We start from the raw sequence: 16,119 nt of genomic DNA on the forward strand, positions 1-16,119 counted from the left end.
CGTGATTATGAAACAAGTTGCAAACAGTGAATGAATCCACTCTGCCAAGTGCCCAGTGCATCTGATATGTGTTAATGATTATCTAAAGGCCTTCCTATGTGTTCAGCTCAGAGAATAAATCATAAAATTTCATGACACATGATCTCTCTGTAAGGATGACTCAAATGATGTCCGCTTACCTCGTACAGAGGAACTTGTTCTTGGGTTACAGCAAAGATCAGTAGCACATTGTTTTGTACCAGTTTATCAATGAGTTGTCCAATGGTTGGATATTCCTAAAGTAAACATGGATTTTAAGTATCGTCTTTATAAAAGAATACAAAGTAAAGAAACATAATTAATTTCCAAGATTTTGTTGTTGTTGTTGAGTTGGTATCTCTGTGCACACAGGCATTACTGTATTTATTGCTGTAAGTAAACAAAATATAGAATTATCATTATTCATTTATCTGGTTTAATCTTTGAAACTAGTAAATCCACCTAGTCTCAAGAGGCAGTTCCTGATCAAGTAGTGTATTAAGCTCTGTCACCTCTAGACAGATGACTCAAAATTTATTTAAAGACTTAGAGTGTGTCATATTTTCAAGGGTATAGGAACATTTTTTCTTCTGAGTGTCATTTACCAACAGACTAGAAGTGATGTGGTCAAGGGAGGGGCAGTTAGACTATGATGTATGTGATGAAGTGACTCTATAACTGGTACTGAAATTGGATGGGGAGGCACGAAAGTGGCAGAAGGAACAATGTAGTGTGGGATGGCAGTGCTACAATTCCCATTGTTTGTCCAGTTCCAGAAATTTGTATATTGGTTCTTGAGTTTGGCCTTATCACTTTTTTAATATTTCAAGTTACTTTTATAGGACCCAGAAATATTTTCATGGTATATTTGAAAACACTTTGCACTTCTATTCCATTGGCATATTTTTACCAAGTGAAAGGAATTAAAGAATAAAAGTCATTGATTATCACATTTCAAGTTGGGCTTCACTTCCCAGGTCTAGAAAACACACAGCACATTTGTAATCATTTGAGTCCAAATGTGAGTAATGCATAAAAAGGAAGCTCAAATGAGAGATCAGGGTACACATGATTAAACTATAAATTTGTCAGTTATGACTGAAAGCAGCCAAGATGAAGGCACATTGATAAAGAAGGCTTTCTGTGCATTAATGTGATGTACACCTTCACACCTTCTCAGCACTATTGGAATGGTTTCATCAGAAGTCATCTTTGGGTACCAAGTTCAAGTGGAGAGATAAACATAGTTTTGTCTAACATACTCAGGGAAGTTATTCAACTGCGAATGTGGCTGAGTAATACACACTTTCCAACACATTCTGATTGTATTAGCAGAGATCTCAGCTGCTATAAATCTTCCTGAGCCTGATGTGCTCTGCCTCTGCCTTTCAACTGCTCAACCAATAAACATCTTTCACTCAAAGCCTAAATCCCTCCAATTCTGCCCCCTCCTCATCGTCACCTGTTCCTGTCCCTTCAGCTGTTGGGTGTGTGTGGTCCAGATTGCACCCTATGGACTACTTAACATTTGGGTTTTTTGTTTGAATCAGACCTCTGTATTTAATTCCTGCAATTATAGTCTAACTGCAAGACCAGGAACCTTGTCCTGTTATTTGCTTGTCCCAGGAATCTAGCCTCATTTTGAGCACACAGGAAATGTTCAAAGAACCCCAGAGAAGCACAGAAAGGGTTCAAGGGCCCTCTCCCTTAGTAACAACTGTGATTTGTTCACTAGATAAGATGATTGCATTAGATAACAATGGAGATGTTTGCTTCTGTCAACTTGCTGCTTTCAAGATGTCTTTTATGGAATCTTTGAGAAGTTGCAAAAAGAAGTCATGAAAAAGCAATTCATTTTTCAGTTTTTCTTACCTCTGTTAGACTAAAAAAAATATATACTGATGTTGTAATCCAAAAAGGCAGATTATGTAGTTAAAGAATGTTATTTTGGGGAAATACTACTGATGAAAACCTCAGGGAAAACTTTATGATGGCAGCTTAGAAATTTAGGTCAAGGAATGATAGGGAGTAACATATGAACTCAAAGAGTTTGAAAAGTAGTTTTTCTATTTGGTGCTAGAATTCTAACTCTCTTTCCCTCCTATATATGTGTCTATAAGCGTTTCATTTTAGGAAGTCACTAATTCTATGAACCATATTTTTCCTAATGTTATGTGGGGATAATAGAACCATCCCAGGTTGCTGCTTCATAATTCAATTGTTCCAAATGCTAATGGACACTCATTGCACCCCAGGCACTGTCCTTTCAGGAAACAGGAATGATATACCAGTCCTGGCCTTAAGGAGTGTGCAGTAGAAAAATGCAGATGCTATAACAAACATACTCCCTTGTAGAGATTTTCAAGCGGACAGCTATATAAGTATGTGAAGACACATTGCTTTGGGGCCTGGCAGAGACTGATTAGGACTTTCTGCAGACAATAATGATGGAGCTGGATTTTAAATGATAGGAGTCTCCTAGCAGGTGGCATATCAGCAGAGGGTGGGGGTGGTGGAGGTCTGGCATTCCAGGCAGAGGAATTAAAGTTGTACCAGCCCATGACTTTCAGACCTGCTTGGGGAAGCATGGCTATATGGTTTTTGCTAAGGATCAGGTAAGATTTGAAAGAGGTCTGAGCACTGTATGGTGTTTGACAAGTCAGGTGAGGTTTTTCTGTTCTTTGAATGTCATTAGTGTTTTCTTTTTTATTTTTTAAGATTTATTTTTATTATTATTTTTTTTTATTGGAAAGGCGGATATACAGAGAGGAGATACAGAGAGGAAGATCTTCCGTCCCATGATTCACTCCCCAAGTGAGCGCAACGGCCAATGCTATGCCGATCCAAAGCCAGGAGCCTCTTCCGGGTCTCCCACGCGGGTGCAGGGTCCCAAAGCTTTGGGCTGTCCTTGACTGCCTTCCCAGGCCATAGACAGGGAGCTGGAAGGGAAGCGGGGCTGCTGGGATAGAACCGGCGCCCATATGGGATCTCCGGCGGGCGTACAAGGCGAGGACCTTAACCACTTGCGCCACCGCGCCGGGCCCATTAGTGTTTTCTTAAATGATAGCAAGCCTAGTGCTTCTGAGTAACAATCAAGGAGTATCTGACTGATAGTTTCCCATGGAGTTTTGTTGTCAGTGGAAGCACGGTATGAATGCTGGAATATCATTCACAGCAACCCCTTGGGAGCCCAATCCTGACCAGTGCCTTCCTTCACTGGGCTGTGGTGGAGACAGAATGAGCTGCCTGTCCTGTTGATTACCAGTCCTAGGACCTCTGAGAAGTTTTGCAGGTTCTGAGATTACATGTGCTAGACAAGATCAAAAGTTCTCATCTCCTCACCTTCCACCTGGGCTCAGGGAGCAAACTTTACTGATGGTAAACATGGAGGAAGTGATTTGACCTTCCTCAGTTATAAAAGTGACCTGCCTTCACCACATGTGAGCTATTTCTCATTGGATTTCAGCAATCATTGCTTCGTTTGCCTCCTCGTGCTCCCTCCCTCCCCTCCCCCAAGAGCCCACAGCACAGGTTATACACACCAAGACAGTTGACATGGAGTATTCATTCTTGCTGTCCAGGTGACAGAGTCCGTCATTAGGAATGACAATCCCTGCCAGCTTGCTGTCCATTCCAAAATGAGAATCAGCGTCACTTACAAACACCAGGAGATGGAGAGAGTCATTCCGCCAGCCAATTTTCTCCTATAGTGAGAAAAAACATTCAGGTTGTATTGAGAAGAGACAGATCTTTGCTGAACATGGATCAATTGTGCTTGGACACTCAGATGATTAAAAAAAAATTCCCATCTATTTAGGCTTTTTGTCTATTATGAGTTGATAATAAAAATATATTTTAAAAAATAGGAAATTCTGTGACATTTGCTTTTTCCTCGCTAACATTTTCAGATGATTTCTGTTTCAGAATAAAACAGCTCCACTATAATCAGTATTGAGTTGATCTTGACTTTCACAAAGTTAATTATTTCTCTGGTCCTCCAGCTTTCATTTCACCAGAAAAATGAGAGGAGGCGGTAAGGAGGTTATAGATGAATCTTAATCCAAGCTAAAACCAAACCAGTCAGAATGCAACATGAAATAAACTCAGAGGAAGCTTGCTTCATTAAAATGTCGCCCAACATTTAGGCATAGATTTCTCTTTCTAACATGTCATCGAAGAATTACAAACCTAATACAAGGATAAGGATTGCTTATCGAAGGATGGCTCCAGGGTCGTGCTAATTAAGATTGTCTGCCGTCTGTGTCTCAGCAGAGCTCTCCCTTTAATTAAGATTAGTCCAGGAACTACTTGGGCAGAAGTTCATCCTGGCTGCTCTATCCCACCTTATCCTTTTCCTTCCCCCTCTAAGTCTTCCTCCCTCCCACCTTCCTGGAGCTTCTGCTCCATTTCCTGATATTAACTATGGAAAGCTACTATTTAAAGATAAGGAAATTACTCCTGTGGATACTTGTTAAATAGTCAAGAAGAACCAAATTCCTGGGATGTTGAGACAATATGACTTCTGATGTTTAGGTCTTTGGTTCAAACATCAGATAAATCATTATCTGTGGAGGTTATACTAACGCCAGGCATTTTAGGTTTTTTTTTTTCATCATTGTTCTACCCTCACCTTTTTTTGAACCAGATATAAGTGAAGAAATAATCTGTTCTATGTCTTTAAATATTAATAATTTGCCCAACACCATTATAAGTACAGATTATTACAATTCTAGAACAATAAACATTGATCTCTATTTCAAATTGATTGCATATGAAATTTTATAGAAACTGTGAAGCTTTTTGTTTTTAAAAGCTGTGTCTTTATTTGAAAAAATAGGTGGAACTTTCATTCGCTACTTTGCTCCCCAAATGCTTGTGACACCCTCAAAAAAAAAGATTCAGTGAAAGATTTCAAAAATTAAGAGCCAAGAATTCAATGTAGGTCTCATATGTGGCTGACAGAGGACTCCCTCCTTGAGTTGTTGTCTGTTGGCTCCTTGAGTATACATTATCATGTAAGCTGGCATCAGTAGCCTGAACTGGGAATACAGCCCAGACACCTCAAGGTGGAACAGGGATGGCATGTCTTAACCTCTAAGCCAAATGCTCGCTCTGAAATTTTGTGTTTCAAGAAAAACAATGAATGTAGAAATATAGTGATTTGGGGCTGGTGTGATGGTACATTAGGCTAATCTTCCACCTGCAAGCATCAGCATCCCATTGGGGTATCAGTTTGAGTCCTAGCTGCTCTACTTTGATCAAAATTGCTGTCTGTGGCTTGGGAAAGCAGAGAAGTATGACCCAAGGCCATGTGGGAGACCCAGAAGAAGCTCCTGGCTCCCACATTCATCTCAGCGTAGTTATGGCTATTGCAACGATTTGGGAAGTGAACCGGTGGAATGTCTCCCTGTATCTCTGTAAAAAAAAAAATCTGTCTTCCAAATAAAAAAAAAAACTTTTGAATAAAAATGAAATGTAGTGATTACAGATAGTAAATGTACTATAATTTTTCAAAGTAGTTTTGTTAATAAGAGATGAAATTTATGTTACAACATGAAAGCGCTACTCAGCATACCTTACACACAGCAGCTTGCATGATTGCATCAAATCCACCTTCAGGTGTATCAATGTTAGCAGAAATTTTCTGATTCTTCACAATTTCATTAAATCTTTCAGCATCATTGGTCAATGGCAAAATGTGCTTGAATCCAAATGTAGGTAAGCAGAAATATGGTATACTACTGCAAAAGCAAGATGTAAAAATATTCTTGATAAAATATGAGGAAGCACATAACTGGTGGATTTGATGGGCTGGCAATAGTTCCTTAAATGAAGATTAATTCCTTCCATGTTGACTGTACTAGAGACACTTATCCACAGCTACTTCTTTTTAAAAAATTATTTTTATTATTTTCCATGATATATTTCTGAAAGTATAGGGATCCCCACTTGCCCACCCCTTCCTCCCTCCTGTATGTGTGGTGTGTGTGTGTGTGTGTGTGTGTGTGTGTGTGTGTGTGTGTGTGTGCAATCATTATTTCCTATTACCTCACAAACAAATTCTGCCATTAAATTTTCATGAGGACAACAATGCCTTGTACTCTGATACTTCAAGCTGTCATCAAGAGTGAGTCACCTTGTAGTAAGATAAGAGAGGAAACTGCTTTTTTCCTCCTATATGCCCAGCCCTACCTATCAAGGCATCAAAGCAGGGTTCTTGGTTCTAAAGTCTAACACTATTGGAATTAGGAACTTCATCCAGATCTTCCACATGAATGGCAAAGGCCCAAATACTTGGACCATTCTCTGTTGCTTTTCCCAGGCCGTTAGCAGGGACACAGATCAAAAGTGGAGCAGCTGGGACATTGGGACATGTATTGGTGCCCTTGTGGTATGTGAACATAACAGGCTGTGGCTTACCTGCTAAGCTACAACACCAGCCCCATTTTTCTGGTTTTTGTTGTTGTTGTTGTTGTTGTTGTTGTTGTTAGTGGATCACTGATAGAATGGCCTGCTAGGATAATGCTGAAGTGCTCTTTAGCATCCCTAAGTGCAAGAAATTTTTGATGTGCCTTTATGGAGAAGATACAGGTGGGATGAGTGTCCTTTGGGCATGATAAATAGTGCTCTGGTCTGAGTGTACAATGTGAATTAATGGACCATATGTATTAATAAAGTACTTAGGAACACATACAAAACAAGGAGCCTTATCCTACACTTCACTTAGGAGCGATGGTTCAACAGGACTGTGTTTTCTTCCACAGGGAGTGACATGGTCTCAGTGAGGCCAGAATGCTGATGCCAGTGAGGGCAGTCCTTTTCTTTGTGTCAGGTCAGAATCCAGACTGTCCCCAAGCTTCAGCCCTAAGGAAGTTGGAGGACCCAAGCCTGAAGCTCACTCCAGAGAGCCATCTCCCAAATGCATGCTGAGAGTCGTAGCTGGTCACCCCAGCCCCATCCTCAGATGGCTTCCTCAGTAAACAAAAGTTTATGGGATAACAAGTCTGGAAACTCTGGAAGCACCTGGTCTAGGGCTCCTGGATAAATGCATCCCACACTTGTGCTGCCCTTAATTTTTTGCCCCCCCTCCCAGTCCACCTGGCCTACTTTTTAGCTGTTCACAAGTCTGATGCAGTCAGTGCAGGAACTAACCTGTCACTTTCAGGTCACTTTTCATATTTCCTGTCTGATTCATTATGCATAACCGTAACTCTCAGAAGGCAATCTTATTCTATTATTTTTAATGTCAGGCATCAAGTTTCACTGAAACTTGAAAGTGCCAACCACAGATAGGATCTACCAAGTATGGTTATTGTGAAGCTTGAATGAGATTAAATATGCGAAGCACAGTGTAATGAGCTTTTCAGAGTAAATGCTTAATAAATGTTAGTGTGCTTTCTTACATAATTCACTTCACACAGAGTCTAACACAGACCTGAGAACAGATAATGGATTTGGCTAATGATATCCCTGAAATCATATTTTTTTATTAAAATAATAATGTGTGTTCATTAAAAAAATTTGGGGTTTCATGTGAAAAGTATAAAGGGAAAGATTAACATGCCCACTGTAATAATTGTGAGCTATATTGTTGTTAATTAACTTAATCATCTATTACTGAAAATTAGTTGAAAATCTTTAATTAACTAATATGCTGACCCATCTGTATGTCTTTGAAAGTATTTCACATATTCGCTTAGAATAAACTCTTTGAGATGACCAAGTTACTATTTTATCACATTAACAAAAAACTTTTTATGCAGATACTTTTCCATCTTCAAATATGCTCGCTGTTTTAAAGCATGATATAGAGGAAGAGATTTTAAGTTTTTAAAAAATAGCTGCCTTAGATGTTTATTCTATTTATTCCTATAGTGCTTAAAGTTGATATAGAGTGGAAGAAAATCATTATGATTAGAATAAAGGGACTAAATGTTTTCTATCCCTGGGCAAGTGAGTTAACACTTTTGGACTTCAGTGACAGCATCCATAGAACTGGGCATAGCAATAGTACTTACTTCACAAAGTTGCTATGAAAAGTATATGCGATGAAAAGTGTATATTGGCATTCAGAATGCCATTGTCCCTGTCCCCCAAATATTCTTAGAAATTGTCTGTTTCATCTCTTTGAGACTGCTTGTTCACATATCAGAATATCATTGAGCATCTTTTAGAATCAAAGAGCTAGCATTCCTATATTTCATAAGAAATTTGCATCATTATTGGTTAGAATTAAATGTGAATAAGAAAATTACCACATATTAATATCATATAAGCTATTGTATATTAACATAATATATACATATGACTTAATTCTTTTGAAAGTGAAATGAAATAGTAATGAACGTGTGATGGGAGACCACAGCTAGACACAGCAAACGAGGGGAGTCACAGCAGGCATTTTGGATGGAAATGGCTCCTGCTTTGGTCAGAGTTTTTTTCCAGCACATGCTCACACTGGCTGAGGTTGTCTTAGTACAGCAGTGGGAAGAGGTAAACATTTCTCACAAAGTGATTTGATGTTGAGTCCCTGGGCAATAGATTTGCATTTAGAATGTAGGATTTATGTAAAACATAATGTAAAGGACTACTACTTTTAGTTAGTTTTTGTTGCAAAAATTTAAATAAATATAAAAACAAATATAAAATAATTAAAATGATATGGACCAAAATTAATATCATCTTCTAAGCAGGGTTAGAAATGACTTGTATTTTCTTCTTTCTGTATTTTCCCATGGATATATTAACTTTCCAATAAAAACTAGAGCTTATTTATATTTTTAATTGTACCTGTAGGAAATCCATTTAAATATTTCGTGTTCATTTTCTTCTTTTGTAAAGTTGCAGTAGATCCCTCCTTGTGGGCAGCAAATTCAAAACAAACACAATACATATGGAATGAAGTTCTTAAATAAATTTTTTAAAATGTTAGATAGAAGAATAAAATTTAATTTTTATTCTATTAAATATTTTTAAAGGCATATTAGAGCTCATGTATACATATAAAAACAAAGAGAAATGTTTTGTGTTTCTTTGGGACCTCAGCAAAATATACTTTCTTATGGGGTGAAATCAATTTGTAGTAACTCCCTATGCAATGAAAATAAAAGGCTATTCCAAAGGCATTAGAGATTAGATTAAAAGGGTGGGGTTTTAAGGGGCAGTGCACAGACTCGTGGGGTTTGAGACCACCCTGGAAGCCGGTAAGTCCTAACCAATTCACAGTAATGTAAAGGTGTTATTTCCCATGCTGATGCCTGCACTAATCATGGAAAAGCAACATTGAAGAAAACTGTTGGTGCTTCAGCACAAACCAAGACAGGAGTCCTAAAATGTACTTGCACAAAACTGCAATGTTCATCCTCATTTTCGTGTTTTGTTTTTGTTTTACCAGCCAGAATTCACCATAATCATAAACACAAATTCTGGCTGCACTTCTTCCTTGATAAAGCAGTGAAGGACATTTATTGTGTTTAGGCTTTCTTCAATTCATGGTGGGAAATGCTCAGAATATTTCTGCTGTACACTGAAGCACAGTGCTTAAAGAGAAAAAGGTACTTGTGTGATTGCTTGAGTTTAACTGGTTCTGATGAGATTTGTGGTGATATTAATAAATCTGAGCTTTTAATATTCAGTCATGAAATTTGGACGTTCTGACTTTTGAGCCAATATTTTCCAAATGATTAATGCATGATATTACAAAATCAAACACTGGTGAAAGAACCATGCAAAGACTCGTGTCACTGAGTATAAAACATCTACTGCTTCCAATTCCACATTGAAAATCACTTTTACCTATCTTTCTGTTTCAGCGTGGTATCAAAGAATGTCCTTAGTCACTGGGAAAAGCTATTAGATGCTTTTCTCTTTTCCAGTTATGTTTCTGTGTGAGATTTCACTTTCTGCACAAAATCCAAGTAAAACCAATCATATCAGATTAAGTACAGAAGCTAATGTAAGATTCAGTTATCTTTTAAACCAGATGTTTAAAAGATTTGTAAAAATATATGAGTGCAACTATATTTTAGAACAGAAGAATTTCTAAGTTGTGCTTTGTTTAGAAAATACTTACTTTTCACTGAAAGCATGGTCTAGGCATGTGTAGTAAGTTTCTTATTTTAATTGTTCAAGGAATCTATAAATGGTTAATTATGTTTTCACTTTTGCTAATGCAGTGATTATTGGCTGTTACACTCAAATATAACTTATGTAAACTAAAGCTTTGGAGGATTTCATTTTTCAGTGTAAGGAATCTAGATATTTGATTGTTTCAGGATTACTGGCTTTGCCAGTTGAAGAAACAGTAATAAACACTAGTGAGAGAAAGAAGGAAATTAATACTTGTTTTGAACTTCAGATACATCCCGAGCTCATTTGGTTCAGTGATTTCTCTGTGGGTCTCACTGTTATGGAACATTTGTGAGTAAAAAGACAGCACTAAGAGAGTAAGTTGTTTGTTCAAGGTGATGACCAAGAGGAATATAGATTAGAAAAAAACTGTGCTGCTCTCCTGTCTTACTTCTGATTGCTGTCTCATTGCTTATGCCATCACTGTCAGGCTTGGCCTTTGGGGTTTAGTTCGATGAGAGGATGAACCTGCCATCTTGGTAGGTGCATGCATGAGAGAAGTGGTGCTTTCTGGACAGAGAAGCAGAGAGGGAAGGAAGGTGGGGGAAAGGGAAACAACCAGGCAACAGCATCAGCAACAAAACCCGCAAGAACACAAACTTGTGATTTAACAACTTCCAGGATAAATTTTTTTCCAGCAGGAATAAGATCACCCATGGAAAATGGGTTTACTGAGCCTTTGAGAGATCAAATATGTGATCTTTTGGGTCTCCACATGCTGCATCCTGGACATGGCTCTGCTCTTTTCTCATGTATACGTTGTGGTTGCTAAAACACCTATTTGTGGAGAATTCATCACTCATGGTCAGGCTGTGTCCTGTGATTCTGTTTATTATCTCAGTCAATCCTTGCAGTCACTTTGTGTGATCAGCATAGACATTCCAAAAATATAAAGGGAGAAGAAATTGCAGTTTTGAAAGGTGACATATCCACTGAAAGTTGCATAATGAGTGATTAAGTGAATCAATGCCCACCCCAGCACTGACTCTGTAGGCTCTGCATCTTACCATCTTGCCATGTCAAGTGTCAGCTCCCTTGTAACACTTCTGTCCTCTGAGGACAGGGTGCAGATCTTTTTTCTTCCTGCTATTTTCACATCTAGCACAAGGATTTTCTCTGAAAAAATTTCTACTCATTGTTCTCCATGGCATCATTGTACTTTGTGATGCTACATCTTACCTGCCCTGTGAGAGGAAGAAGGATTTTAAATATACCCCCAGGGCAGAGGCAGCTCTTTGTAATTCTGGAAGGAAGTTTGCTGCTTAACTGTACTGAAGGTTGTTGCAGGAGGAGAATGTGGACTAAGTCAAAGTACTGAGGACACTTCTTAGATTGCACACACATTACACTACTTCATGCTTTAATAAAGGTTAAGATACCATAGAAGTGTTTTTATAAAAGACAGCAAGGAGACTGTTAGAATCAAACGTATTTCCTTTTTCAAATGGATGAAATACTTGATAGTTATCAAGCCTTATTATCTATTACACAGCATTTCTAGGGAGTGCAAATTATTAAAAGACCTGATGGGAATTTGAGTTCAGTGGTGTAGGGACTGTTAGAGACCATTCTAGCATCTTCCTTTATTCTTCAGCAACAGAACCCTGAATATTTGAAGGGTGTGTGCTCCCTTTGTCTCTAGCTGTGGTCAGGTGTGTTCAGATTGCCATGAGGCTTGTTTGAGAATCTGGGGAGATTTTTTGGCAAAGCCACTAGAACTGGGAAAACATTCAATATTCATGAATAATTTCTTAAACAAACAAGAAGCCTTTATCAAAATGAGGAATAGAAGGAAACCTCCTTGATCATACAAATGGGATCCAAAACAATTACTAGTTTGCAGCATATTTGATGGTCAAAACTAAAGCTTAGTGAACTTAATACCATGAACAGGACAAGGCTATCCTCTCCCACCACTTCTATTTAAAATTACACTGAAGGTCCTAGCCAGGGTAATGAGGCAAGAAAAAAACCTAATCATAGACACAGGAGAGAAATAGGTTGTTGTTCTCAGAGAGCATGATCTAGAACTTAGAAAACAGCAAAGAGCCTCCAAAAATCGTAGGCAAGTATTGTGATACAGTGGGTTAAGCCACTGCCTGGGTTGTCAGCATCTTGGAGGGGTGCTGGTTCAAGTCCTGGCTGCTCACTTCTGACTCAGCTCTCTGCTCATGGCCTGGGAAAGCCATGGAAGAGAGCAAAATTGCTTGGACTCCTGCATGGGAGACCCAGAAGAAGAAGAAAAAACTACGAAAATCAGACTAGAATTAATAAGAATTTTTCAACTTTGCAGGATATAAAGCAAACATTAAATCTATTTTTTGTTCATATTGTCGACAAGCCAACGAAAATGAAATTTTAAGAAACCACAGGAGTAAGGAAAGCAAAAAGATATGCTAGAACTTTACTTTGGAAACAATAAAATTTAGGTAGTGTAAATCAAACAAGATCTAAAAAATGGAATTGCTAATCATGTGAAATGTCAGGAAGCTGCAGTATGTTTTAAGATGCCCAATCTCCCCAAATTGGCCTCCAGTTTCAATGGAATCACAATCCAAACCTCAGCTTTTCTCTAGAAGTAATTGCCAATATGAACCTAATGGGAATGCCAATCATCTCAGATCATTGCAGGATATATGTACTGCTGATCTCAGACAGAACAGAATGTCCAGAATTAGACACACTTACAAACATGCAATTGCTGTTTAGCAAAGACATAATGATAATTCAAAGTGGGAAGAAAATTTTTCCGTAACAAATAGTTCTAGAGCACCAGAACAGCCATATGGAAATGGAAGATGAAAATAGACCTTTTTTTTTTTTTATTCCAAATAGAAAAGATGGGATCATGAGCCTAAAAGTAAGAGCTTAAACTATCAGCTTCTAGAAGAATATGTGGGAGAGATCTTTGAGACCTTAGGCAAAAGATTTTCTAGAACAAAAAATTTACTAAGCATAAAGTTAAACATTTATAAATTATAGCTTGTCAAAATTGAAAATATTTACTTGACCAAAGACTTTGCTAGCAAAATAAAAATATGAGACTGGAAGGAAATATTTATAAATCATATTTGAAAAATATACCCAGAATATATGTATGTAAATCCTCTTGACATATGAAGAAGAAAAAGCCAAAATTTTTTAAATGGGTGAAAAATGCTTCATAAAATAGGAAATAATGAGAAATAAACATTTGAGAAAATGCTTAAACCCATCTGTCATGAGCAAAAGGCAAATTAAAAATATAATAACATACTAATATATCTCAATGAGAATGGCTAAAGTTAATAAGACTAATAGCACCAGGCTGTGTAAAAGAATATGGAAGGTCTGGAATCTTCTCACATGGCTGATGAAAATACAAAATTATAGACCCACTTTGGAAAACAGGTAGCTTCTTGAAAATATAAAGGACACTTGTATACTTCAGCAATTCCAGTGCAAATATCCATGTAGGAAAGATTAAATGCACATTCATAGGGAAATTTATGAGCAAATAATCACAGTAGCATTTTTCATAATAGCAATTAGGAACCACCCAAATGTTCCTCAATGGAAGAATGCATAAACAAAATGTAGTAAATCCCTATAATAATATATTAATTTAAAACAAAAGGGATAGGGCCCGGCGCTGTTGCCTAGTGGCTAAAGTCCTCATCTTGCACGTGCCGGGATCCCATATGGGCGCTGATTCTAGTCCTAGCTGCTCCACTTCCCATCCAGCTCCTTGCTTGTGACCTGGGAAAGCAGTTGAAGATGGCCCAAAGCCTTGGGACCCTGCACCTGTGTCGGAGACCTGGAGGACGTTCCTGGCTCCTGGCTCCTGGCTCTGGGCTCCGGAGCACAGCACCGGCTGTTGCGCTCACTTGGGAAATGAATCATCAGATGGAAGATTTTCCTGTCTGTCTCTCCTCCTCTTTGTATATCTGACTTTGTAATAAAAATAAACAAATCTTAAAAAAAAAAAAACACGACACTGGGTAAGGGTCAAGAAACAAAATGGTGAGCAAAAGAAATCAGATAAGAAGGTATTATAGACTGAATGATCCCATTTGTGTGAAATCCAAGGACAGGCAAATTCAGTCTTAAACATAGGAAGCAGAGAGTAATGGCCTCTGAAGGAGCAGAAGCTACTGTCATGGGGGCATGAGGGAGCTTCCCAAAGGGATGAAAATGCTTGTATCACATTTGAGTGAGCAAGGGGAGCAGGTTAGGGCCCCTAGTCTGCTTTGTTCCCCCTTGCCTCCTTTCTTCTTGCCAGGAATGAAAAAATAATAGCAGCCCAGCATACTTCTTGGCTCATAAAGATGAAGTTTGAGTGCCAACACTGGCTGAGCACAAAGTAGAAAAGTCTCCACCAGTATTGGGCATTTAGATTTTATCTTTATGGTCCAGGAAGGCTGCTGAATTGCCAGTCCTGAATTGCCTTTCTGTGGACTTAATTGGTATAAAAGATGGAGAAAAATTCTATTTATATTAAAGCACCTGTCTCTGATACTTGTGACCAAACCGAATACTTAAGAGTTAAAACTGGTGAAAAACCCCTTTCCTCATTATTTTCAGTCATATTAGATTATAGAGTTGGGAACTGCATTGAAATGTTTTTAAATGACATTGTAAAACTCTTCTTTTTGCTATGCAGATAGATGCTTTTGATAGATGAAAATATGAATATCATTTCATATACATTGGCACATAATAGGATTGGTTTGGACCAAACCAAATCTTGGTATAGTTCATTGATGAGTCATGTGGCCTTGTGTGAATTACTGAACTCTCGAACTTTTATACTTTTGTTACTTCCTGAGGATATAGAGTTCATGTGACCTGCTGTTACATGAAGACTGAATGAGGTCATGTTAAGCAGTGCCTTCCACACAGGGTCTGCCACAGAGCAAATGGTAGTTCTTTTTCAACAAAAGGATGTTAAATAAGTTGATTTGGAACCTGTCATTGATGTACAGGTAAGCCATCACAAAGCAATTTTCCTCTACCATCACCTGCATAATACATGGTGTTAATAGCTGATAATAGCATATTATAATGGAGCAAATGCCTCATTTCCTTCTGAGTTTAATAGCAGTGAAGGCTGCAAAGACCTTTTCCAAGCAATAGGAGAAACCTACATTTCCTGAAATATGTCAGAGAAATGTGCACCAAGTATTGTTTTGGCAGAAGTCATAAGAGTGGAAAAAGACTATGAGAAAAGTGTAGGTTACTGTCAAGTAGCCTCAGAAAGTGTAGTTATTACAGATAGAACACATCTGTGGGCTTAAGGACTGGGCCCAAGCCAATGCACCTACAGCAGAAGACTGAGTTAGTTCCCTACTACAGAGGGCAAACCCTACTTCACTCCCACCACAACCAGCACAGGATGCAGACACTGGAGATCCTGGGCGAACCAAGGGTAGAACTATGTAGTTAGAATGACTTCACCTTGACTGCAGAGAACTACTGAAACCCAAACAAATGAGAGGCAAGAGAGCCAGCAAGTTGCTGGCAAGTGCACTCAGAGCAGGCTATCTCATAGAAAATCAGTACAAGGAGATGCCAAGGAATCATTTACTTACCTGCAAGGGTTGGCGATCTCTTCGGGTGTTGTTTTCATGAAGGGGGAGACAGGTTTTTCCACAAAAGAGCCAAAGCCCAGTCTAAAGTTGCTGGTTAATTTAGACATCTCCTTGGAAAGCAGGGAACCCAGCTCTTTGATTGTGTTGAGGTCATCGTCCATGGAGGCAGAGAGGTCCATGAGGTAATACAAGTCCACTGGGTAATCCTCAGTCTGGCGGACATGCACCTGCAGGGTCTGTTCACTACCTGCAAAGCCCCAGCAGGAAAAGCAGATCCATAAAAACACACCGAAATAGATTTGTGAATAGCCAATTGCTGGGCCAGCTGGCTGTGTCATTGCAATTAGAACTTAGTGGGAAAAAAACTGTGCACTTTTATGAACTATGTGAAGAAGTTTTCATG

At 38.5% G+C, this 16,119-nt stretch overlaps 1 protein-coding gene across 2 annotated transcripts in view; it reads right to left on the reverse strand.

The window, feature by feature from the left end:
- ITGB6 (integrin subunit beta 6) overlaps window positions 1-16,119 on the reverse strand; it is a 72,949-nt gene that overhangs the window by 52,959 nt on the left and 3,871 nt on the right. Inside the window, exons 4-7 of one of the 2 annotated variants that reach the window (XM_040972037.1) lie at window positions 15,717-15,963; window positions 5,594-5,759; window positions 3,561-3,722; window positions 180-275 (exon numbers count right to left, since the gene is read on the reverse strand). In XM_040972037.1, coding sequence (XP_040827971.1) covers window positions 180-275; window positions 3,561-3,722; window positions 5,594-5,759; window positions 15,717-15,963 — 671 coding nt within the window. The remainder of the gene's footprint in view (window positions 1-179; window positions 276-3,560; window positions 3,723-5,593; window positions 5,760-15,716; window positions 15,964-16,119) is intronic. The other variant, XM_040972038.1, reaches the window with a different exon arrangement.

Source organism: Ochotona curzoniae, unplaced genomic scaffold (genome assembly GCF_017591425.1).
Source record: "Ochotona curzoniae isolate NIBS_2020 unplaced genomic scaffold, NIBS_Ocur_1.0 contig_2210, whole genome shotgun sequence".
NCBI lineage: Eukaryota > Metazoa > Chordata > Mammalia > Lagomorpha > Ochotonidae > Ochotona > Ochotona curzoniae.